The sequence below is a fragment of the Mesoplodon mirus genome (assembly GCF_964341445.2).
Source record: "Mesoplodon mirus genome assembly, chromosome: 13".
NCBI lineage: Eukaryota > Metazoa > Chordata > Mammalia > Artiodactyla > Ziphiidae > Mesoplodon > Mesoplodon mirus.
The window spans coordinates 33,497,318-33,523,804 of NC_138989.1; the positions used below are offsets into that span (position 1 = coordinate 33,497,318).

The window sequence follows — 26,487 nt, forward strand, 5'->3', positions numbered from 1 at the left end:
AAGGAAGACAAGGGAAAGGAAAATGTCAGGGGGTGACTTCCGGAATTCTAGCTTGAAGGAATGGCATTGCCACTTATTGAGGTGGGGAAGATGAGGAGGGGAGAGAAATCAGCAGGTGCCTGTGAGGTGTCAGTGAGGAGTGTCCAGTGCTCAGTTGGACACTAGTCTGAAAGCTCAGGACAGAGGTTTGGACCAGAGATGTGAATATGCGAGCCGTTGGCATGTGGGAAGTATTTAAAGCACTGGGAATAAAATATAGAGAAGAGAAGAGGACCTAGAAGTGAGTTTTCTTGGACATTCCCACATTTAGAGGTTGGATAAGGAGTAACCTGTAACAGTGAATGCAAAGGAGTCGCCAGAGAGATAGGAGGAAAGCAGGAGAGTGTGGGGTGTTCTGAATCATGTTGACAAGGAAAGTCTCATCACCTGAGTTGGGGCTGCTATGAGGTCAAATGAGACAAAGACAGGCAAGAGTGGATTATCCTCCGGAGTGGCCACAAGAGCAACCCCGATGGAAGCAGGCTGGAGTGGTGGCAGAGAAAGAGGAAATGAGGAAGTGAGACAGGGTCGACAAGACTTGAGAAGTTATGAGTAGAGAGCAGGGAAATGTGGTAGTAGCTGCCAGAGGATGTGAGATCAAGAGAAGGCTACTTTGTTTTGGGAAGATGGGAGCCACTCAAGTCTGCGTTTGGGTAGAATTTTAATCTGTAGAATGTGTATTAGATTCGGTGTGGGCTGGTTTACCAAGGTGCAAAGAAGACAGAAGGATTCTGCCTTGTGTGACCATCCAGAGCAGGTGGGCTGCCCTCCATGAGGTCATCTCGGGGCCCCGGCTGAGGGGGGCGGCTCTGGCATCCTCCTCAACTTGGGGCTTCCATGATCAGGTCTGTAGTAATGACATCAGTCAGTATTTTCCAGACAATGGGAAAGGGAAATCTAGGGCAAGTGGCTTTCTTTTTATGAAGATGACCTAAATATTGAATACATTTTCTCCATCGTATCATGGGTCCCGACTTAATCACATGGCCCCAACTCACTGTGGTCTCCAACTGGGTGGAGGCGTACCAGCTGAAACTGAAAGTTTGATTACTAAAAGAAAGATGGAAAAAATAGATTCTGGAGAGAGTCTATTTCAGCCACAGACTCTGGGCTCCTTGAAGGTAGGTGGGGTGTAGGGGGTTACAACATATTTATCTCTGCCTCTAAACCAGGAGCAGTGCTTGACTTATATTTGGTACTCAGTAAGGGTTGGGTGAGTTGAACTGATTATTAAAATTAATCCTCCCCCTCCTAAAAGGTAGAATTCAGCCATAGGCTCTGAATCATACAATCACCACCTCTCCTTCCTCCTCCAATGTTTTTTCTGTAGACTTGACACTTTGCAGTATAAGCATAAAAATGCAAATATCATATTTGCCTTCAAGATTTGCTTGAAAATCTAAAATGTAAGGAGGAAAGAGAAAATGTTTTAGTTTTATGCAGATCCCTATCTGGCTTTGCATTTGGACTTGATATTTACATTTACATTGGGTAACTGAGCACATGCCAGGTTGACAGGTCTTTTATTCAACAGACAGAACAGCTGGTGATTGTAAAAAGTAACCTTAAACAGAAAGCACAGATACCACATTTAGTTTATAAGATTGGTATTTGTAATTTGTATTTTCTCTCTTCAAATTATTAAGCATCTTCCAATGTGTATTGTGAAAATAGGAACTAACTGGTAGTTTTACTATGGAGTTTTATTTTTCATAAAAATTCTACTCATACTAACGGGTGTATCATTTGCTTAAAGTATTACACTAGCCCTTTGCTCATGGTATTTTTACCATAGAATTAGGAAGGGAAATTATGTGATTATCTGAGATATTCATTTTTGAGATATTTACCACATAGCTAAGATGAGAAATTACTTAAAATGACATGGTGACCACTGGTATAGCAGCTCTCTTGCTGCTTAGAGCAAAAAATGGCTTTAATTGTAGCAGCATGTCTATTAGTAGTAGGAAGAAGTAACAGCAAGAAATAGGTTCTTGGGCTTCCCTGGTAGTGCAGTGGTTGAGAGTCCACCTGCCAATGCAGGGGACGCGGGTTCGTGCCCCGGTCTGGGAAGATCCCACATGCCGCGGAGCACCTGGGCCCGTGAGCCATGGCCGCTGAGCCTGCGCGTCCGGAGTCTGTGCTCCGCAACGGGAGAAGCCACAGCAGTGAGAGGCCTGCGTACCGAAAAAAAAAAAAAAAAAAAGAAAAGAAAAGAAATAGGTTCTTTAGATGTGATCGTGTTCAGTGCTCTCATTTGGCAGATGTGGAAACTGAGGCACAAAATACTTATGTCTTGACGAGTAAATTATAAGGAGATGGCAGTTATATTTTAGGACATCCTTTTTAGGATGTAAGAGCAGATTATTCTATGTCAGGATCTGTTGTTTGAGTTCCTGATGGGATATGAGATGGACAAACTTCTTCAACACTCACGGGAAATAGGAGGGAACCAGGAAGAAGCCTTTGAGAGTGAACTTGTGAGGAGCGGGAGAGGTGATGCTACCTGGCTTCCCTCCGCTGTGACCAGGGCTGGTCCAGTGCGGGACAGGTTCCTCAACACCGAAGAAGCCGCTGATGTACTGTGGTTGCTCGTTCAAAAGGGAATAACGGGGACTTCCCTGGTGGCGCAGTGGTTAAGAATCCACCTGCCAATGCAGGGGACACAGGTTCAAGCCCTGGTCTGGGAAGATCCCACATGCCGCAGAGCAACTAAGCCCGTGCGCCACAACTACTGAGCCTGCTCTCTAGAGCCCGTGCTCCACAACTACTAAGCCTGCGCTCTAGAGCCTGTGAGCCACAACTACTGAAGCCCACACACCTAGAGCCTGTGCTCCGCAACAAGAGAAGCCACCGCAATGAGAAGCCCGCGCACCGCGACGAAGGATAGCCCCCGCTCACTGCAAGTAAAGAAAGCCGCGTGCAGCAACGAACACCCAATGCAGCCAAAAATAAATAAATAAGTAAATTTATTTAAGAAGAAAAGGGAATAACAGTTACTGGAAAATCACAGAGGGGAAGGGTGTTTGTTCACAGAAGAATGGATGGATTCACGGGTGTGGAAGGGCAGAGCGGGGCCCCTGGGAAGGGGAAAGGGAATGAGAAAGTGCATCCGCTTCCATTACTAGATCATCCTTGTCAGAGATTAAAATGTATCTCCAGCTGATTCAGAAAATTCATTTTTCTGAAATTAAATGTATCTAAGTTAGGTAATTATTATGACGGTAATGTCGTTTCACGGTCATCTGTGGCAAAAATCTAATAGGAATAAAGCCCGTGATCGTTCCAAATCAGCATTTACTACTAAACGTTCCTTTTGAGACATCGACGGGCACCCGTCCTTGTGGTGAATTGGACAAGGCTGCTGTTAGGTGTGTGTGGTGGGCTCGTGTTTTGGTTCTTAGCGTTTCTCCACCTTTCCTGTGCTGGTTCCCTTCAGCTGTTCACTGTAACCTCCTGCCTTTCTTGCCTGCCTGGGGGAGGTCATGGCACTGAGTGATGGGCCCTTCCTGCTTTCTGCTTGCAGAACAATCGACCATGACAACCGAATCGGGATCAGAGTTGGAATCGAAGCCGGAGCAGGAGGCCGAGCCCCAGGAGGGTCACGTGGGGGCACAGCTGGGGGCGCAGCCAGCAGCCGAGCCGGGCACTGAAGAGCAGCCCCAGGCACCAGAGCAGTTGGAGGAGGCGGCAGCGCACAGCACGCCCGTGAGGAAGGAGGTGAGCCTGGACCACCCCGCACTTGTGAGCATCCCCCACCCCAAAACCCATGAAAGAATGTTTGCTGAGCTTTTCCAGGCTCTGCTCTGACCTTGGCCTCTTAGCACTAGAGGGAACCACCAGGGGTCATCTGCTTGGCCCCTTCTGGTCCTGGGCAGATGGAAAGTTAGGCTATTTTAAGGCTTTCAGTGAATGACATTCCACAGCCTTGCTTGGTGACGCCTTCCTTTGATGAAAGCATTTGAACTCACACTGAAATCTGGACTGCCCGTCAGTGGTTTTTGTCTGGGTTTACAGGGAGGCTAGACACTGCTCTGGCGGCTCTAATTATGCGCCCGGTTGTTTATTTAAGCCTTGGGTTCAGAGCTCTTGTGATTTTTCCCTGGGGCCACTCTGACCCTAAGGTTGCCAACTGCTCATAGTGGGTGTTCGTGCCTCTTTCCCTCTCCCGTGGACATGTCTGTTTTCAGCTCTGTTACCTAAACATGTTTAAGTTGTCATGGATATGTGATTATTCCTTTTAAGAGCTTTCCTACAAAATATAAAGCACGATTTATACCCGGGCCTTGAATGAATCCGTGTTTAAATTTCTTTGGCTTGAAACTTCAAACCTGGAATCAGCATGTTTTAGGGTCCCGACTCATGGGTTAAGGAAATCTGGGAGTCCTTACACGTGGTTGACCTCTTATAGGTTGGAAGTATTTGTGTCAAGCCAGAAATTCTAGAAGATGTTAAGAGACATGAAGGAAGCAGCATGTCTTTGGAAAACACAACACATTGGTATAGCCTTAAACCACTATGTATTTACAGCCTGATTATTTTCTTTCTTTTCCCATGGTATTTAAGTTCCGCTTTTAACTGGTATAAAGAGTAATGTTTATTTTCATGCTCTGTAAATAGACGCTCTGTCTGATCTCAGACATTTTGTGCAGGGAGCTGGGGGTTATCCTTCAACTTGTCAAACAGCATCAAAGGAGCAGGTGTTGTCATCATGGTTTTCCTTTATCTTTTCTTTTTGTGGAGGCGTGATGGTGGTAGTGTTTTGTTCGTTAATTTTCAGATCTTGAGAATTTTAAAATTACTAGACTGGATTTTTCTGTCTTCTTTCCTAACTCTGAAATGAAATAAACGTGAAAGTGGGGGAAATTGGAGAGAAGGAAGAGTTTCCATACCCAGACACGATTAGACGTGCGTATTTAATAAATGGATTGACTTTCTGTAGTCAGACGTTTGAAACTAAAGAGGAGTGACTCGAAGCCACCGGAGGGAAGGGTGACTGCGGCAGAGTCACGTGACTGTAGCCCCGCCTCCCCCCTGGTTATCTCAGTGGTCTCAGAACTCTTTGGAGTCCTCTGGACCTCAGCTTACTCATTTACAGAACAAAGAGATCGGAAAAGATAATTTTCTAAGGTTCTTCCACTCTCAGATTCTCTGATTCACACCGGGTGCCCAGTTACATTCGAGGTAGAATGAAGTGTGCTTTGGTATCTCGTGATGATTAAAGTGTGGGCTTTGGCTGGATCTGAATTCCAGTCGACTAGTTTGGTGACCTTGAGAAAGCTGCAACTGTCATATGGTCTTACTCTCCAGCCCATGAAGTTTCGCCACCAGGGTGGTGGCATATTCATGAGAGAGGAAATTTTGTGCTTATGTAAGGGGCCCAAACTGAGTTTCAGAACATATCTTCCTTTGGACTTTCAGAGTGTATTTGCAGACCATGGAAGCTGTGGTCATTTAATACATAGAAAAAGGGCAGAAAAAGAGTTGTTGGAGAGGCGTGCACAGGGAGACTGCCAAGGGGACTGACTGAGGGGAGGATTTTATTGTTCATAGGCTGTCCTCTGCAGTTCTGAGTCTAGCTTGGACTGGACTGTTGTGATTTGAAAGCAGATTAAAGCTTTTGGACAGATTTGATCTGTTCTTATACCAGCTCATTACAGTGAAGGGGGAAGTAGACTTAAGGGATTACTTTGTAGTGAATTTCAGTGCTGCTGGCTTCACTGAATTGAGTTAGAGCTAAATCAGATATTTTAACAGTTGTAAAATTACTGAGAAGATTAATACTTGAAGCTATGTAGGCCTTACAATTTATCAGATACCTGGTATGTTTATGGGACAGTATGGGTCATGGGATAAAGGAGGATCCAGTGAATGAAAGAAGCAGAATACTTTAGGTTAAATCTTAGATGCTTTCTTTGTTTTTAAGGCTTATACTACCCAGTGCCTTTTCTTTTTTTCCAACTGAAGTATAAATGCTGTGTTAGTTTCAGGTGTACAGCAAAGTGATTCACTTATACATATATATACATATTCCTTTTCCGATTCTTTTCCATTATAGGTTACTATAGATTATTAATAGAGTTCCCTGTGCTATACAGTAAGTCCTTGTTTATCTGTTTTATATATAGTAGTGTCTATCCGTTAATCCCAAATTCCTAATCTATCCTTCTACCACCCTTTCCCCTCCAGTAACCATAAGTCTCCCCACTATGTGTGTGAAAGCCGATGCCTTTTTAAAAAGTCAGGAGCCCGGGCTTCCCTGGTGGCGCAGTGGTTGAGAGTCCGCCTGCCGATGCAGGGGACACGGGTTCGTGCCCCGATCCCGGAAGATCCCACATGCCGCGGAGCGGCTGGGCCCGCGAGCCATGGCCGCGGAGCCTGTGTGTCCGGAGCCTGTGCTCCGCAACGGGAGAGGCCACAGCAGTGAGAGGCCCGCGTGCCGCAAAAAAAAAAAAAAAAAAAAAAGTCAGGAGCCCATTTTTGTACCCCCCTTTGCTTAGTGGAATCTTGACGGCGTTTGCTAAGAACTTAGCACTGCTAATGTAAATCCTTGAGTCAAACTGAAATAAGGCCCTATGGGTACATTTAAACTGCAGAAGTTATTTAAGTGTGACTGTTAGCATTATAAGCATTTGTATATGTATATCCATTCCTAATATCCTAATTCAGACATCCCTCATCCTTTAGGAAATAGGAAAGCCTGCTTCTAAAGTGTTCTGTTATTGCCTGGGCAATGCAATATTTATTTCCTGTCTTGCAATGAAAACTGTCCATTGTTTGCTCTTCACAGGTCACTGACAAGGACCAGGAGTTTGCCGCCGGACCTGCCAAACAGCCCGAATATCAGCAATTTGAAGACGATAAACTTTCTCAGAAATCATCGAGCAGCAAACTATCTCGATCTCCATTAAAGATTGTCAAAAAGCCTAAAAGCATGCAGAGCAAAGTGATACTTCTGGATGGATCAGAATATACCTGCGATGTAGAGGTAAATGTATATTTTAAAACTTTTTTTTGTCCCAGATATTGAGAGCTAGGAAATATTGCTGTAAAGCATACAAGATGCCTCTTTGTTTTTCCAGAACTCTGGAAAATTTCTCAGACCCAGTTTCTAAACACAAAATTATTTCCGAAGTCTCTCACAGAGGATCAAATTACTGAAAATACTTATAAAGTCCCCAAAATGTTACAATCAAGAGAAAAATGTGGTCTTCTTTAAAAAAAAAAAAAAGAAAGAAAGAAAAGAAATCTCTAATACTTTCCATGGTAGGAAAAACGTTTTGGAGGCCTTAAAAATCAAGTGTTCTTTAATATCCTGGCTATGAGCTAACATTGAAATGAATTTTACCTTTTCTGTTTGCGTAACTTACGGCCAAGTTGTTAATTGGTAGAAACTTGTGGATTTCTGTATACAGGAGCGGTAGGATGATTTGAACTGTGAATGTCCTTCTCTTGCTTGGAGAACGGGTAGTTTTTAAAATGCACGTGGTGGTGGGCATTGCAGCTCGAGTGTAAAGGGGTGTGCTCCTCTGTGGTTTTTTTGTAAAGAAAACAAAAATTCTTCTGAGAGAAGGGGTAGGTGAATGACTTTTGTCAGAGATGTTTGGCCAGACCGGGTTAACAAGTGAGAGCGACACAGGCTGTTGAGAGTGGCGGCGATGGATGGTTGTTGAGCTCCCGGGTATGACGGGGACACAGGCCGGGCGTGAACTCTGGCCGGAGAATCAGGTCTGCCCCGTCCACCACCTACCGCGTCTTTTCCCCCCAGCTGGGAGGGAGCAGCTTGCTCTTTTTGCAAGTTGATTCCATTTCAGATTGAATACTTTCATTCAGAGAGCTACTCTCCCGCCTCCATCCTCTTGCCCTTGGTCCTACATGAGCACCGCACATCCCTCTGTGCCAGCCCCACCCACCACATGCCTCCACTGGTCCCCTCTTCTGCCCCGGGGTGCTGAGAATCTGCTGGCTCCGCAGCCAGCGTTCATCTGTGTGTGGTCATGCATTTCCGTTTCTCTTTTCTCAAGACACAGCCAGCAGCAAGCCCACCTGATCCCCCATGGTCCGCGTTCATTTGTCTCCTCTTTCTCTGCCTACAGCCCCCGTCTCATTCCTTATAGTTTGCATAATGCACTCATGCACCAGTGCTTTTCTTGGAACAGAAGATTCAAATCCATTTCATGCTGACAACGTCATTTGGGCGGGGGGGGGGGTTATCAAATTATTACAGATTGCAGGGATGTAGAAAGAAAGTTTTAGATAAACTCTTAGATCAAAAGAGATTTGGTCTACCATATATTAATTTAGAGAATTTTTGTTATAACATGACAAATATTAGTGGGTTACTGCAGGGAATAAAACATATGTTCTAAGGTTTGCAATGCACAGGTCCATTTCCTGCATTTCGCTGGCTCTGATTTTGGCTAATTTCTTAGCCCAGAGTGTTCGATTATTGATTTAGATGTTTATTCTGGAAATGAGAAGATCCGATAATATACTTTTACCTGGGTTTTACTATGAAGCTTAAAGCACTTCTGTAACCTTTAGCGAGGTTGCATTTTTCCAGTGTAGATCTCCCTTGCGGAAAAATTCATCGAAGTCAAGAGGAGCTTTTTTCCTTAACTTGGAGGCAAGTCTTTCTACTGATTGTATTTATGTAATGGGATAAATAGGGTTCCCTGGCAGTCCTCTAGTCACGACTACCGGAGTTTTCTAAAGAACAGTCTAGAAGAAAGTTGATAGTGTTTCCTGTAGGGAGAAATACATGCCTCAGGGCTGACCCCAGTGCACGTCATGCTGATCCTTTTGCTAAATTTATTTTATATCCCGTGCTTCAAATTCATTCCAGCTAATCTGTGTTTTTCAGTACAGCGTTTTTGGTTTGTAATTAACTCGGTACCATTCAGTATTACTTTTAATGTCACTGCGAAGATTGTGAGTGGCATGGCAAGGTTGGTCAGCTATTTTCTTTTATAATAGGGTATTTTTATGAATTGGACAGATTCTTAAGAGTAACTTTTTTTCTGGGACACACAAATCCTTGTCAGCAGAATATTCTCAGTGTCACAACAGAAGAAGGTGTGGCCGCTACTGACATCCTGACAGCCATGGAGAAGATGGAGAAACATGGAGATGCTAAAGTGAAATGGGTTTGTGTGTCACCTACTAGCTGGATAAGAAAAATGGGTCGTGAATCGGTGACGTGGTTCTCAAGGTGGCGATGAGATGCTAGTTGAAAAAGCAGATGCAAAATGCTGGACTTCCCTGGTGGCGCAGTGGTTAAGAATCCGCCTGCCAATTCAGGGGACACGGGTTCAATCCCTGGGCCGGGAAGATCCCACATGCCGTGGAGCAACTAAGCCCGTGAGCCACAACTACTGAGCCTGCGCTCTAGAGCCCACGAGCCACAACTGTTGAGCTCGCGTGCCACAACTACTGAAGCCCGTGCGCCTAGAGCCCGTGCTCCACAACCAGAGAAGCCACTGCAATGAGAAGCTGGCACACCACAATGAAGAGTAGCCCCCGCTCGCTGCAACTAGAGAAAACCCGCACGCAGCAACAAAGACCCAACGCACCAAACAAAACGAAACGAAACAAAAACAAAATGCCTCTGCTTTTAGATACAAACTATGAAAAGTAAAGCTCTGCTGGCGAGGTACACGGGGTCTAGCAGGTAAACAGAGGTTGAAAAACATTGTCCTAGAGAAGGTGTCCCTCAGCCTTTACTCTCCTCAAAACTGAGTTGTTAACTGAATCTTGGATGAAGGCACAGCACACACGCAAAAACAGCTGGACAAGTTTTTTAAGTGATAAGGGCTTTAGAAGTAAGGAACAGCCCATGTGTCAGAATGCAGGTTTCTTAAATGGATGGTGTGGACACTAAAGCAAAGTAGCAAGATAACATTTAGCAGGAGGGGAGGTAAAACTTCTCTCTGTTTTTAAAGATCAAGTGCAAAACAGAAATAGGTTTGGAGGAAGGGCCAGGCAGACTTAGTAACAGTTCAGGTGAAACTCATCTTTGGGTTTAAGGTGATTACACACCCAGCAGGAACCAGCAGTGCAGTGTGGCTGTCAGGAATGTTCTCGAAATCACAGGCTGTCTCCAGGGAGTGTAGTGTCTAGTCTGTGGAAGGCAGTGAGTCGTCCCCCCGTTCCCCTGCTGGGAGGTCCCATTTGTGTAATTCACACATGATACACATGCTCCAGAGCCGCCAGACTGGGGAGTGATTTCAAGGAACTTCTTAAATCTTCTGAACCTCATTTTCCTCACCAGGAAAATAGGGGTGAAATAAGACATTATTGAGAAGACTAAAGCAGATAACTGATTTACACTCTCTGGGATGTAGCAGATTCTTGATAAATGGTACCAGTTTAACAATGATAATAGCAGTGAACTCCGACTTAAGCTTATTCAGCAGAGAATCACAGGATGGTGAGTAGTTTGAAACCTTCCCATGCGAAATGATTCAAGAAAGAATGTGTTGAAGATGGAAAAAGGGTTAGGAGGAGACAGGATAGCCACTTCCAGGTACTTGGAAGGGTTGTCATTGAATGTCATAACATTTTTTAACGTATAGGAAGTAAAACTTAGGAAGAAGTTACAGGAAGTCAGATTTTAAGTAAGCAGAAAAAGAATGTTTTAAAGTGGTCATTGTCAACCTCGTGATGATGTGTGCTCTGCTGTTGGGATTCCAGCAGAAAGCACAGGTGCATCTCTGGTAACCAGCAGCTCCTGGGTGTAATCTCAGACCCAGTGGCTTCGTGCCCCTTCCTGCTCTAAGATCCCGGAGAGAAGAGGCACCAAGCTCTGAACGAAGGATGGCCTCCATGACCCCTGCCCCCAACACGTGCGGTTGTGAATTACGAACAGGATGCAGGAGACAATAACAGGCATAACGTTTGTTGCATTGAATAAGGCATCAAAAAAGGCATTTTATTTTAATGAACTCTCTATGCCTAGCAGTTATTCCCCTGTGGCTTATTTTATGCCTTCATTATAGTTCTCTTGTATTTTGAAAGCACAAGGTAGCATTTCCCCTTGCCCAGCAGTGCTACAGCGGTAGAAAGCCAGGACCCTGAAAAGCAAGACACAAGAAGCAGTTGCTTTCTGAGAGCAGTGACTGGACACTGATTAAGTCTGCAGTTCCCGCCCCCGGTGTTCTGATGGGAGGACCTTACCGATTACACTGGAGTTTTCGAATTTCCCTCTAGCAATAGGCTTAGATCATTGTGGCATTCAGTGTTTTTCCATTTGAGAGATGTTTTTCCTCAGTAATTTTTTTTCAAACTCTTAGTCTTGATTATCTAAAATATAAAAAGATCTTATAGGACTTTCCTGGTGGCACAGTGGTTAAGAATCCGCCTGCCAATGCAGGGGACACGGATCCGAGCCCTGGTCCAGGAAGATCGCACATGCCTCGGAGCAACTAAGCCCCTGCACCACAACTACTGAGCCTGCGCCCTAGAGCCCGTGAGCCACAACTACTGAAACCCGCGTGCCACAACTACTGAAGCCCATGAGCCTAGAGCCCGTACTCCGCAACAAGAGAGGCCACCGCAATGAGAGAAGCCCGCACACCACAACAAAGAGTAGCCCCTACTTGCCTCAAACTTAGAGAAAGCCCGTGCACAGCAATGAAGACCCAACGCAGCCAAAAATAAATAAAATTAATTAGTTAAAAAAAGAAAAAGGATCTTACTATGAGTAAAATACAAGAAAGGGTCTTAACAATAAGTAATTTGATATACACGTTTGGGCAATGTTTGTAGGCTACCGGATTGTCACATACGCCAGCATAATCGCTAATACTGCTGTTCCCTTCTTGTCATTTTACTGGACCATTAGAAAATGCAGGCTACTTCCTATGGCCAGTTTGTCCTCATCGTTGCTGTTTATTTCTTGAACTTGAATTTTAAAAGAGAAAATAAAAGTACCCCCTTCACAGCAGGAAGCAGTGCTTATCATGTTTATTTCACGTTTATTTCAATCCCATTACTTCTGGGTTCCTGGACTCATCTGAGTCTGATTGGAGTAGATGAATTTCCTGATGACCATCCAGTTAGAAATGTTTCATTCCTGTCTAGTCTGATATGCTTTTAGGAAACTAAGTCAGACAGGATTTGAAATTTGAGTCCATATTTCCTGATACAGGTGTGCTGCTGCACATAGAAACATCTTAAGCCATTTTGAGGTGTAGTTTGGTTTGTTCTCCACAAGAAACCTGACCAGTGGAGGAGGCTTGAGCATAACTGCAAAAGAGACGGAAGGTGGGCCAGGTGTTTCCCACAAGGCTCCACCGTGTTTCTCTGTGCGCGGGGACCTGGGCTCTCTCTCCTGAGCCCCACACGTTGCTGTTAAATAGTGAGCGAGACTCAGTGCTTCTGAGTCCCAGGTAACCCCACGCGGGCCTGGAACTCCAGGGGAAGTACCAGTGACTCAGCCACGCTGGAGAGACCCTTGCACCCTTTTAGACTGGGGCAAATCTAAAAGCTACTCAAGTGCAGCAGTAAAACCTTAAAAGCCTGTCCCACCCCCTCCCTCAGGTTTGGCTGTGTCCAGAGGCCTGCTGGTTGATGGGCTCCATGACTGAGTACCATTCAGATCCTGCTGGAATCGGAGAAACGGTGGCGTTCACTCCAAAAAGCACTTCTTGATACCACCCAGAGATGCTTCCAAGGGGCCAGAGAGGAGAAGGGAATTTATTGCACTCCGTCCCCTAAATGTGCTTTTGTCACCTTTTGACTACTGGTCAGGAAGGGAGTGTTTTAAAAATCTCTAAATGCTCTGTCTTGCCCGTGATTCAGTTAGCGTTTCAAGTCATACTTCTGTTTCATGTATTCCACTCACTGGGATTTGGTTGGAAAAACAAAATCAGTGTCTGAATTTTCCAGCTTCTCTAGGTTACGTGATTAAAATGCCTTACGATCCCTTTAGAAGTTCCTGACTAGACATCAAATAGAATTGCCATAATCCAGAAAGTTGGATAGAACACCTGTTGCCTTTCATGGATTATAAGAAATAGTAATTGTAAAAAATTAAAAATAAGAATTTTTATTGTTATTGCAAATATTGTTCTTTCAACAACTACATAAGTCAGAGGTTTTGATTCTGTGTAATGGTATAAATTACGATTTAACCTCTCAGTGGGTCTCTGTTCAACTTTATGTCTTTACTACATCAGACCGTCTGCCACGTGCTGTAACCGAGTGGCCCAGACCTGCAGCAGCAGCTTTCCTGCCTGAAGATCCGTGCCCCCCGGGGACTCCCGACCACGGCAGGGCTTTAATTAACTTGGTTCCCTTGTGTGATGACTCTTTGGTGCAACCATGGGAACAGTTACACATGAGGGCAGTTAATAGGCACCTGCTTATTTACCTGACATAGTCGATGTTCAGCCTTCCCAAGGTGTTCAGATATGACCTCATGAAGGTTTGACTAAGAAAAACAAACCCTTCTATTTAAATTGTTAAAACTTTTCTCCTGGTTTTCGTTTTCAAAAAGTAACAGACTGATAATCCCTCATGAGAGCAGGCATGGTCTAGTAAACACCCTACATAGTACGAAGGTTAAAAACAAGTATATTTGTCGAGAAATAAAACTGGTAAAACCCTGGGGCATATCACCATACCGTGGGTTGTGTTTTGGAAGCTGAGTGAATTTGAACCTGAGTGCCTGTGCATACTGGGGTGATTGTTTATCAAAGGTAATAATCCCTGGGGAGTTCTTTTTGACTTCACTCTCAGTTGTCAAATGGAGTGAAGGCCCGATGGGAGATTTGTTTTCCAGGTGTTAATATTCTGACGTGCGGTGCCGAAACCCCAGGTTTGCTTTTTCACTCCGCTGTTCCCTTAACTCTTGGCTTTCTCGTTGTATTTTCCAACTACTTTGTGTTGCTGATTTGCTGGAATGGACTTCTGTGCTCTGCATTCAGGCAGAGGGGCTTCGTAAGCGAAATGTGCACGTAGCTCTACCCGTTCCAGCCTGCGGTGTCTTATTTATCTTTGTCTTTCATATAACATGGTGGTTGACTTTCACATAATAGGTATTCATTACCTATTTGGTGAAGAAAGCAGTCTTCCAGGTTTAAGAATAATCCACGTTTTCTAGTTCTCACCATCGTGTGATTAAACTTTGAGGCTTTACTTGGTATTTTTATATCTAGTTGACTTGCTTAAAATTTGCCTCCTTCAGCATCTTCCTCCTCTGAGAGTTTTCACATGTGCTCTAGAAAAAAATCTTTTAACTTCCTTTACTCTGTGGCCTTAGGCGATGATGGATCAGCCACTGACACCTTCCCCTGGGCTCAGCGGAGGAGGGTCCTGCTCTCTCGTGGCTGCTTCTCCAGAAACATGTCCGCTTAGCACACCGGGGTTCAGGCTTAACTTGAGGTTTGGGGAAAGAGCATATAAAAGACAGAATACCTGTTAGTGTGTGGAAATGTAACAGATTTCTGTATATTAGTTTTGTGTCCAGCAACTTAACCAAATTCACTGATGAGCTTTAGTAGTTTTCTGGTGGCGTCTTTAGGATTTTCTGTCTGTAGCATCGTGTCATCTGTACTCAGTGACAGTTTTATTTCTTCTTTTCCAATTTGGATTCCTTTTATTTCTTTTTCTTCTCTCATTGCTGTGGCTAGGACTTCCAAAACTATGTTGAATAAAAGTGGCAAGAGTAGGCATCCTTGTTTTCTTCCTGATCTTGGGCGAAAAAAACGAATACATATTACTCCAAGTGCTATTCTTAGGTGCAAAGGACCGAAACCCTGCTCCTGAGTTCCTAATCAGCATCATCCTGCCTGGCACCATTCTGCTTCACATGCCAGGTGTCAGCTCGTGTCCACTCTAACTCAGCCATAGCCCCAGAAGCAAGGGAAGTTCTTCCCTGCTTTAGTCCAAGGCATTTCTCATTCCCTAGCTTGTTGGATGGTAACCGATCCCTCATATAGCAACCACAGCCTCGCATTCACACAGGGCCAAGCCGGACAGGAGTCTCTGCCAGCAGTGAGCTTCTTCAGCCTCCTTCCTAGAACTGGACCTTTATTACAGCTTCCAAAAATCTCTTAAGGTGTTGTCTCCACCAGGCACCTCATTCAAATCTCTGTATTTTCTTAAGGACGTTGATCAATTTGTACGTGGCAGGCACAGAAATAGTTTTTAACGAGGGAGCGCATCATTCAAGTTTTAATTATGATTTGTCTTAACCTTCTTTTTTCTTGTTTACAACAGTTCCAGTCCCTAGAACTAACATCACACAGTGTGCAAAAGATGCTAAGGAGTTTTACTAATTTTGCAGAGGCTTTGATATAAAGTATTTCTTGAGGGCCTGTTACATTCCAGGCACTGAAAACCAAGAGAGACAAAGACTTCGAGCTTAGATAGGGCATTGTCTTCCTCATAGGGTCCACAATCTTAGGTCTGGAAGGGACATTGGAGATAACTTTGTCTCCTACCTCATTTCACTGAAGAAGAAATAGGCCCAGGGCAGTTCATGCTGTGCCAGAGGACACACAGCCCAGAAAGGGCCGAGAAGGGCTAGAACCCACATCTCCTATCCTCTGCTCCAGAACGCTCTTTACTGGGGGCATCAAAACATCCAAAGTCTGTAGCAGCAGACAGAACAAACCGAAATACAGTATTTACTGCCAGCATGGACTTGTGAAATAGTAGGACACAAAGAGAAATAGAAGGAGAAAGATCTGCTTTTCAAATTATTTATAATGTATTTAACTATCTACTTTAGTTTTAATTCTGTAAGCATTTGACATCAAATGGACCAGTTTTTCTAAATTTTGTGATGAAACTTTCAAGTTCTACTTTATGTTTCTGTATTAGTTATGCATGTAGTTTGGGGGTAAGGAGAAGGAAGTGAGGCCACACTGGACTTCCTCCTCTGTTCACCTTCTCGTCTCCTTTTCTTCTTCCCCGCTTCACCCCTACATGCTTCTCTCTCCTCCCCTCCCCTCTGCTGGCAGCTGGAAGCAGACACGCTAAAGGGGCTCTCCTTTTAATAAATGGGGCAACTTGACTCTGGCCGGAAGTGGTGTAATTAGGCCTCCCCCCTGGAAACAAAAGGGCCCTGAGGTTATGGGCAGATCTTATGCAGGAGACAGATTGAGTCAGTGGAAAGGATGTTACCTTCTCAAGACTTCTTACACCTAATTTCGCAAAAGGATTGCCAAGGCTTTGCTTTTGGCTGTACTGTCATGAAATAAGATACTCTGTGAGATACATGCACCCTCATGTTCATAGAAGTGCTGTTTATAACAGCCAAGACATGGAAGCAACCTAAGCGTCCATTGACAGATGAATGGATAAAGAAGATGTGGTATTTATATACTAAGGAATACTTACTCAGCCATAAAAAAAAATGAAATGATGCCATTTGCAGCAACATGGATGGACCTAGAGATGATCATACTAAGTGAAGCAAGTCAGACGAAGACAAATATCATATAATATCACTTATTTGTGGAATCTAAAAAAAATGATACAAATGAACATTTACAAAGCAGAGAGAGAATCACAGACATAGAAAACAAACTTACGGTTACCAAAGGGGAAAGGGGGGAGGGATAAATTAGGAGTTTGGGATTAAAATATACACACTACTATATATAAAATAGATAACCAACAAGGACCTACTGTTTAGCACGGTGAACTATATTCAATATCTTGTAATAACCTGTAACGGAAAAGAACCTGGAAAAGAATATATATGTTTATGTATATATATATATATATATATATATATATATATATATATATATGCGTGTGTGTGTATATATACACGTAACTGAATCACTTTGCTATACACCAGAAACTAACACAACTCTGTAAATCAACTATACTTCAATTTTAAAAAAAAAGATACTCTCTGAAGAGTAGAAAAACAATACTATTTTGAGTAAGAAGGGGAAAACAGCTGGGGGGTATCATGCAGAAGCTCTTCAAACTGGGGAAGGGAACACAGTTCCAGGCTCGACTCCCCTCTCTGCCTTAACGTAGAATGACTTGAAGCAAGTTGTAAGCTGTTACACCATCCTGCTCAAAGTGGAAAGGCACGTCTGAACTGGGGCCATAGTCTCCATGCCTTCTGGAGAGAAACAGTTTTCACCAGTGATTTTTTTTTTCTAATTTTCCTGATCAGTTGCCAGTTCATTTCATAATTACAGCATTTCCCCCGTGAAAGACAGGTTATAATTTTCAAGATACTAGCATCTCCCTTTAGTTAGCATTTAAATAGATGCCTTTCTTTTCACGGACGTAGTCTTGGCTCTGCGGGAAGTTCAGGAAGAAGACCACTGGTATCAGCTACAAGATGAGAAAATCATTTCAAAGTTAGTTAATAACCTGAGAAGACTTCTACATGGTGGATCATCTCTTCAATTTGATATTACCTTTTTTATTGTTGTTACCTTCAGTTTCAGAGGCGGGTGTCTCTGACCTCGTCTCAAAATTCCACCGCCTACGAACAGCGCCCATGACCTCTTTGACTACAGAGCTGAAGTCTTGTAGAATCACAGGTTCTTAGGGTCGGAGGAGGGCGTGAACTCTAGTTCAGTCCTGCAAACTATGTACGTGGTGTGTGTGTACACACACATTCCAACAAAATACAGAGGTAGTTTCAGGAAGCCTGGAGGACAGTGTGATGTTAAAGGCCCTGTTATAGGAACGCAGTGAAATAGTTACAGAGAACCAGCTTGCACACACTTACTGGCATCCACGCACCAACTGATCTGGTTTAAAAGGGAAGCGCACACAGCCAGCAGTTAGTGTCAGGATTTAGCTGCCACCTACGCCTTATGGTCCAGCGTCTGATTGGCACAAGAAAGGAGGTGAATACGGACTTCTTAGTTTGAAAAACGTTGTAACTTAAAAGGAGATATTCAGCTGCACTCATGAATACCTTTTGTGGTATTCCTATGATCATGTTAATGTCTATAGCAAAGGAAGAAGGGAGAATCCATCCTAGTGATATTTCAGTCCAGTCTTCTTGCTGTTTGGATATGGCAAATAAATAATAGGAGATGGGGAAGTCAATGAGGAAATATGGAGAGGGAAAAGCTCTGCTAAAATGTTACCTAGTGAAACTGAAGAGCTTCCTTCCCTGCAACACATATGTAATGCCTGACATTTATTGGCCATAAACTAATAAATTACCTTGGCCAGTCTGGGCACTTATTTCGAGGCTAATAGTGTATTAGCTTTAAGCACAAGCTTCCTTTGGGGCTGTCGGTACATGGAAAAGGTATTATTAATCATTCTTGCCAAGGTTTTATATTTTCCTTCTATTTACTGATTCTCTCAAGGTTTCTGTATCAGACAGACATGCTCAGAGCATCTATAGTTGCTCCAGTAAACAGAGGGCCATTTAAAAATTCAAAATTAATTTAAAATTGGATACAGCTGTGTCAAATTTTAACTTTCTTAAATAGCTGGGGACTTCTGCTGAGACACTTGTTCTGTCAGTTTCTTTTTAAATTATTATTGAAATATTGTTGCTTTATAATGTGTTAGTTTCAGGCATACAGCAAAGTGATTCACTTATGCATATATTGATATATATGTATATATATTCTTTTTTAGATTCTTTTCCATTATAGATTATTACAAGATATTGAATGTAGTCCGCTGTGCTATACACTAGGTCCTTGCCCTGTCAGTTTTTATGCTGCACTGCTGGAAATATGCTGCACTGCTCGAAATATGTCCGTGAAAGAATAGTGGAAATGTTGAACTCTAATTTTAGTTTGAATCCCTTCATCCAGCAGTGGAACTGGCATGTAGTGTTTTAGTAAAAAGGATCATTCACACCCAGGCTTTTACAAATGTGTTTATGAAACTCATGATGTACCGGTGTCTTAATAATTGAATATATATCAAGGTATCACGAATCAAAGCAGACCAGAGAGTTGTACAGTAGAATAAGTTTTCTCAGTTGACTCTAAAACACTGAATTAAAAAAAAATTTTTTTTTAATTTATTTCTTTTATTTATTTATTTTTGGCTGTGTTGGGTCTTCGTTGCTGTGCGTGGGCTTTCTCTAGTTGCAGCGAGCGGGGCCTACTCTTCATTGAGGTGCGCGGGCTTCTCACTGTGGTGGCTTCTCTTGTTGCGGAGCATGGGCTCTAGGCGCGCGGGCTTCAATAGTTGTGTCACGTGGGCTCAGTAGTTGTGGCTTGCGGGCTCTAGAGTGCAGGCTCAGTAGTTGTGGCGCACGGGCTTAGCTGCTCTGCAGCATGTGGGATCCTCCCAGACCAGGGCTCGAACCCGTGTCTCCTGCATTGGCAGGCGGGTTCTTAACCACTGCGCCACCAGGGAAGCCCAAGAATTGAAGTTTGAGCCTAAGAATATTAAACTGTGGGAGGCGGTATGTGATAGTAGCGCCAGCCTGGGTGGCATCTTGGTTTGCCATTTGTTTGTAAGCTATTCCTCCTCTAAAGTGTTCTGTTTTCTCACCTGTAAACTAGAGTTCACTTGTTGTGAGTGGAAGAGAGAGTGTTTACAGGTTCCAGAAACCCTGCTGGACCTACAGTGACTGGCTAATTTGAAAGGCTCCTTAACCTTATGGAACTTTCACGCTATAAAGCATAAGGAAGATCCTTCTGGGCCTTATCTCTAAGAATATAAATATAAAAGACTCTGTATAGAGAGTGGTAGATTTTTAACATAAAAACAGAGTCATAGCTTCATACATTTTAGAGGTTTGCTTTTATCCTTCAATAGGTAAATGGATAAATAAACTGTGTTAGAACCCAGACAATGGAATAGTATTCAGCACTCTAAAGAACTGAGTTATGAAGCCATGAAAAGATGTGGAGGAACCTTAAATGCATGTTGCTAAGTGAAAGAAGCCAATCTGAAAAAGGCTACATACTGTATGATGCCATCTACTCCGGGACATTCTGGAAAAGGCAAAACTATGGAGACAGTAAAAAGATGAGTGGTTGCCAGGGGTTGGGTCAGAGGAGGGAGGGATGGATTGGTTGAGCACAGAGGATGTTTCAGGCAGTGCGAATTCTCTGTAGGATACTGTCGATACAATGATGTTATTATACATTTGTCCATGCCTATAGAATGTACAACACCAAGGGTGAACTGTAACGCAGACTAGGAGCTTAGGGTGTGTTATGTGTCAGTGTAAGTTCATTAATGGTAATAAATGTACCTGGTTGCGGACGTTGATGATGGGGGAGGCTGGGCACAGGTATATATGTGAGCTGGGGGTATGTGGGAAATCGCTGTACCTTCCGCTCAATTTTGCTGCAAACCTAAAACTGCTCTAAAAATGTTAAGTCTTTTCAACAACAACAACAAAACCACAGGATCGTAGCCTCCACACTGTTTAGAGATTTCCTCTTATCACCTAAGAGTATATTAGACACTGGGAAGTATTTCTTAAATGCAAGAAAGTGAATTTCATCTTGACTCTCCCTTTCTAGGGTTTTTTTCCCAACCTGGAAAGAATATTATCAGTGCTTCCATATCAGCTAATCATTCATCTGACGGTTTGGGAAATGCTGAATGATCGTATTAAATAGGAACAGGAGGTAACTGTGCTTGTGTTTAAGATTTAACACCCATTTACCTAGAAGCTTGTTAGGACTAAGACACTGACCTAGAAAACGGGAAATTTGCTTTTCTCACCCTGTCCGGCTTACACCTGCTGAGATCAGACAGAAGATGCAGCTAAGGGTCTGTGGCTGTTGTGTCAGAATCAGTAGGTGTTTAACAAGCCTGAATATGTTCTGAAAATCATTATACGCACCCCATTTCTGGCTTTCAGTGCTAGCTTCTTTTCCTGAGCGGACCCCCACTTCATGGTGAGTGAGGAGGCAGTGGTCCTTGGCTTCGGGGATGAACCCCTCGAGGTGCGTAGGAAAGTATTAGAGAAGGGGTCTGACGAGGTCACACCGTGTTTCCTTCATGCTCGTTCCCTTCAGAAGTCCCTTAATGGTCTTTCTAGTTCCGCTAAGCCTTGATTCTTTGTATTTTCCGGTTTCTTTCATAGCACCTCTGAGTAGTGTATTCGAAGGGGCTTCTTTACTATTTGGTTTTAAGTGTCTCATAAAGTGCAGGTCATCCTATATTTGCCCTTGTGTAGCAAGTAGAGAATAGGGGAGTCTGTGACTCTTACCCTGTTAGGAGTTTTGTGATGTGCTGGGTTTTAATAAAATAACTAGGGACACAATAGGAGCCACTCAGAAAAAGCAAAGAGTTGGAAATCTACTCATCTCACTTGCATTTCATGCTCGGACGGATCCTCTGCTATTGTAGAGAGCTTTCTTGCCTGAAGAACTTGGGAGTGGCTGTTTGAGGCACATTTCTTGGATTCTTCTTTCTTCTTCAGGATCTAGGTTTTGAAATAGGGCTGATGTATAAAAAGCATGACTCCAGAGCTTTAGCTGTCTGTAAATACTTCCTTACAAGCAAAGATTCCTCAACAGTGGTTCATGCTGTTAAAAATGGTAAGCACGTGTCCGATCACTTTTTGGCAGATAGATATTTATTATTAGAATATGTTGGCTGACTTTCCCTGCAGTGATATTTAAGTCAAGCGGCATTCCCTTATTTACTTATTTTTGTATTTCCAGAATAATTCTAATTACACTCAGGATATTTACGTAATTCTCTTTAGAATTTGGGCAGATAAGGAGATGTGAAAAGCACACAGGGAGAATTTGAAATGTCACGAGCAGCTGAGGCTGGAAAGGAAGACCAAGGGCCCATGAGGGAGGATGGGCTTGACTTGCTAACAAGGTTGGGTATTGTTTGTATATGTTGGTTTTCTACTGCTGTGTAACAAATTACCATAAACTTAGAGACTTAAAACAACACGTATTTATCATCTCACATTTTTTGGCTAGTCCTCTGCTCAGGGTCTTATAGAGCAGAAATCATGTTGTGCACTGGTTACATCTTCATCTGGAGGCTGGTCTAGGGGAAAGATGCATCTTCATGCTTTTTGATGCTGTTGGTAGAATGTATTTCCTCCTGGTTGTAGGACTGAGGTCCCCACTGTCTTGATGGCTGTCAGCTGGGGACCACCTGGGGCTCCTGAGTTGGCTGTCCGGTCTGTGAGTCTCCCTCCATCTTGGCAACAGAGAACCTCACTCACCTTAGAGCCCTCTACGTTCAGATCTCTCTGCCAACCCCACTTCTGCTATGAGCTGGAGAAGACTCTCCGCTTTTAAGGGCTCAGGCCTGATTAGGTCAGGCCTACCTGGACAATGTCCCTGTCATAAGGTCAGCTGTGCCAGCTAATGTAACCTAATCATTAGATTAAAGTAAGATCCACTCTATCCGCAGTCCCAGGGATCACGTGGGGCATGTACGCCAGGGAGATGAGAAATCACAATAGGTGATGGGGTGCTTCTGAGGGGAGCTATTTGGCCATTTGTGTTTTGAAAATGTACTTCTACTAAATAGAAATTGAGGAGGAAGAGTCTTGAAACTGGCTGCATCACAATGAACCAGGCAAGAGATGCTGAGGACCAGAACCAAGACAGTGGCAAGTGGGACAGAGGGAAGAGAATGGATTTTAAAGAACTATCCTGAAAATGAGCAGACTTGATTAACTGGATGGGTGGGCAGGGATGCCGGTAGTGGAGGAGACAGTAACTGATAATGGCGTCCACATTTATAGAATACAGTATAAGAAGAAAAGTTTGTGGGGGAAGATAGTGAATCCAATTTAAACCTATTGAATTTAGGGTGCTTGGAATACGAAAGTAGCAATCTACTGTTGCAATTGGATACATTGTTCGGCCTTTGGAAGAGAAGTCAGGCTGGTAGGCTCTGTGGGAGCCAATATCTCTCACACTAATTCACATGCACGAGTGAACGAGATCATGCAGACGGCCAGTGAATGAATGCGAAGAGCATTAACAGCAGAGCTCTGGGCAACACTGATGTTTAGAGTTGGGGTGGGAGCGTACCCCAGCTTAGGAACCGGGCGTGCCTGACCCCATGGGGACATTACAGCAGTGATTATGGTCGAGTGGGTCTCCTTCAAACAGATCCAAGAGAGAATCTACATAGGCCAGCGTTCCCAGTATCACTTTCTAACTGCCATCAAGGCGTGGCACTATTGAATGTAGAAAACAGGAGGCCAGGGATCGCCCCAGTTGCTGTCCACCGAGAAATAATTGAGTGTTGTTCATTGTGATGGATTCTTTTTTTTTTTTAGAATTTTTTTATTAGTTTCTGCTTTATAAAAAAGTGAATCAGTTATACATATACATCTGTTCCCATATCCCTTCCTTCTTGCGTCTCCCTCCCTCCTACCCTCCCTATCCCAATCCTTTAGGTTGTCACAAAGCACCAAGCTATCTCCCTGTGCTAGGCGGCTGCTTCCCACTATCTATCTACCTTACGTTTGGTACTGTATATATGTCCATGCCTCTCTCTCGCTTTGTCACAGCTTACCCTTCCCCCTCCCCATATCCTCAAGTCCATTCTCAAATAGGTCTGTGTCTTTATTCCTGTTTTACCCCTAGGATCTTCATGACTTTTTTTTTTCTTAAATTCCATATACACGTGTTAGCATACGGTATTTGTCTTTCTCCTTCTGACTTACTTCACTCTGTATGACAGACTCTAGGTCTATCCACCTCATTACAAATAGCTCAATTTCATTTCTTTTTATGGCTGAGTAATATTCCATTGTATATATGTGCCACATCTTCTTTACCCATTCATCCGATGATGGACACTTAGGTTGTTTCCATCTCCGGGCTATTGTAAATAGAGCTGCAATGAACATTTTGGTACATGTCTCTTTTTGAATTATGGTTTTCTCAGGGTATATGCCCAGCAGTAGGATTGCTGGGTCATATGGTAGTTCTATTTTTAGTTTTTTAAGGAACCTCCATACTGTTCTCCATAGCGGCTCTACCAATTCACATTCCCACCAGCAGTGCAAGAGTGTTCCCTTTTCTCCACACCCTCTCCAGCTTTTATTGTTTCTAGATTTCTTGATGATGGCCATTCTGACTGGTGTGAGATGATATCTCATTGTAGTTTTGATTTGCATTTCTCTAATGATTAATGATGTTGAGCATTCTTTCATGTGTTTGTTGGCAGTCTGTATATCTTCTTTGGAGAAATGTCTATTTAGGTCTTCTGCCCATTTTTGGATTGGGTTGTTTGTTCTTTTGATATTGAGCTGAATGAGCTGCTTATAAATTTTGGAGATGAATCCTTTGTCAGTTGCTTCATTTGCAAATATTTTCTCCCATTCTGAGGGTTGTCTTTTGGTCTTGTTTATGGTTTCCTTTGCTGTGCAAAAGCTTTGAAGTTTCATTAGGTCCCATTTGTTTATCTTTGTTTTTATTTCCATTTCTCTAGGAGGTGGGTCAAAAAGGATCTTGCTGTGATTTATGTCATAGAGTGTTCTGCCTATGTTTTCCTCTAAGAGTTTGATAGTTTCTGGCCTTACATTTAGGTCTTTAATCCGTTTTGAGCTTATTTTTGTGTATGGTGTTAGGGAATGATCTAATTTCATACTTTTACATGTCCCTGTCCAGTTTTCCCAGCACCACTTATTGAAGAGGCTGTCCTTTCTCCACTGTACACTCCTGCCTCCTTTATCAAAGATAAGGTGACCATATGTGCGTGGGTTTATATCTCTGGGCTTTCTATGCTGTTCCATTGATCTATCTTTCTGTTTTTGTGCCAGTACGTGATGGATTCTTGTGCCACCCTTTTATTTCTTTAGTTGGGCTTTTTGCTGTCTTTTGTACATTAGAATTTCAGTTATACAAAGTGTTAAGAACTGTAACATTATATTTCCTGTAAGGAACGACTGATCCCTGTTTCTTGGAACAATGTAAGAAGACTGTTAGGACTAATTTTACATTAGCGTGCTGTGTCATCGTGATCTTTAAGTAACTGTGAAGGGGTGGTGTATTCAGAAAGTTCTCTTGAACGTTTTAATCTCAAATTAGAAAAAAATACCCCCCCATACGTAGCCGCCAGCAGTTTTCCAGTTTGGGGGCTATGGTCACGCCCTGCTGTTCATTCAGGAAATACCACCCCCTTCCCCATCCTCCTCCTCCTTCTGGTCCGGGGCATCTAGTGCTGAGCCCCAGGTTCCCTCTCTCGACGGCCGAAAAGCCAAGGACTCTTTTCCTCTTCAATTTTGTGGGTTGTATTGACCAGCCAGAACACTTTGAAGTTTGTATTTGTTTCTTCTAGAAGAGGTCATGGATTCTAAGTTATGGGATCTTTTTGTTGGAACACATCACACTTCCATCAAGAACATTAGCTTCCTATAACCTGGTGCGATTTCCCTTGTCAGATGACTACTGTGGATATTTTATTTCTAGATGAATGGAATTTGGGTCTTCCTTTTGTTTCTCCTGCCAAGACCAATCTATTTTGTTAGTGTTGCCTAGTGACTGTTTCCTGCAGTTCGGGTCCAGGATGTCTCTACAAATGGCAATTTTAAATGGCCGGGTTAGGTATTAATTCATGAAAGGCTTTGATCAGTGGGGGTTTCTTCTCGTTGACATACAAGACATCTTGTCTGTGTCGGACATGTGACAGACAGCTGTGTTTAATTGGTATGCACATTTGGGGTCCTTTTCTAATACGGGTGAAAGAAATTCTGATCTCAAGTCATATTTACACTTCGAAGTGCACCTCATTCGCCCCGCGGCTGCGTGTAGGCAGGAGAGATGGTACGCGGACGTACAGCCGGCACAAGAATTGGTTCTTAGGATGGTGTTTGGGAAACTGGAAGGAATAAAGAGACTTGTTATTTCTTATGGAATGCCATGGTGACGGCAAATAAAGTCACTGAAAGAGCCACCACGTTCTTTAGGGAAATGCCGCTATACTGAACTTGTAAAGCACACGGGATAGTTTCCAAGGATTACCCCAAGCAAAATGCTTCAGTTCATATCTCCAGTTCTTACTTTAAAAAAAAAGAAAAAAGGCACCGTCGGGAATATCAGATCTTGCTGAGCTTCCTTAATAGTACTACGTCAAGAAGTCGTCGTCATAGGGGAAAAATACCCATCCAAATTGTAAAGGTACTTTGTTTCAAAAATACATTTTATTTTAACTTGGGGCTTCTACGATGTATACCCAGCCATGTTCTCACAAGGATTTAAGGTGTTTTACAGAAATACACATAATGAGAAGAAAATAAATAAGCAGAAAGCAGGACCAAGGGAAAATGAGAGGAAGAAGCCGGAAAGAGATGAACCCATAAAACGTGTGTTCAGAGTGCTCACCTCACAGCGTCCACACAGTAAAAGCACCCCACTTGCTGGCTAGAATTTTCATTCCGGGTCCCGTTGTTTGAGAGAAGCTCTCTGTCAACTTCTTCTGGGAGATTATGAATAGCCGTCAGGAAAGTCTCAGTGGTAGTTGATTCTCTCAGTCAAAGCTTTAAGAAGCACTAAGTAATGATTTGCCGGTTTGAGATGATGCTTCTCTTTAAGT

General features: G+C 43.3%; 1 protein-coding gene across 7 annotated transcripts in view; it reads left to right on the forward strand.

The window, feature by feature from the left end:
• The window catches only part of EPB41L3 (erythrocyte membrane protein band 4.1 like 3), a 140,744-nt gene that overhangs the window by 47,874 nt on the left and 66,383 nt on the right, over positions 1-26,487 (forward strand). For all 7 annotated transcript variants that reach the window (XM_082641689.1, XM_082641692.1, XM_082641688.1 and 4 more), the window contains exons 2-3: positions 3,566-3,759; positions 6,830-7,027. In XM_082641689.1, coding sequence (XP_082497815.1) covers positions 3,577-3,759; positions 6,830-7,027 — 381 coding nt within the window. In that variant the 5' untranslated portion in view covers positions 3,566-3,576. The remainder of the gene's footprint in view (positions 1-3,565; positions 3,760-6,829; positions 7,028-26,487) is intronic.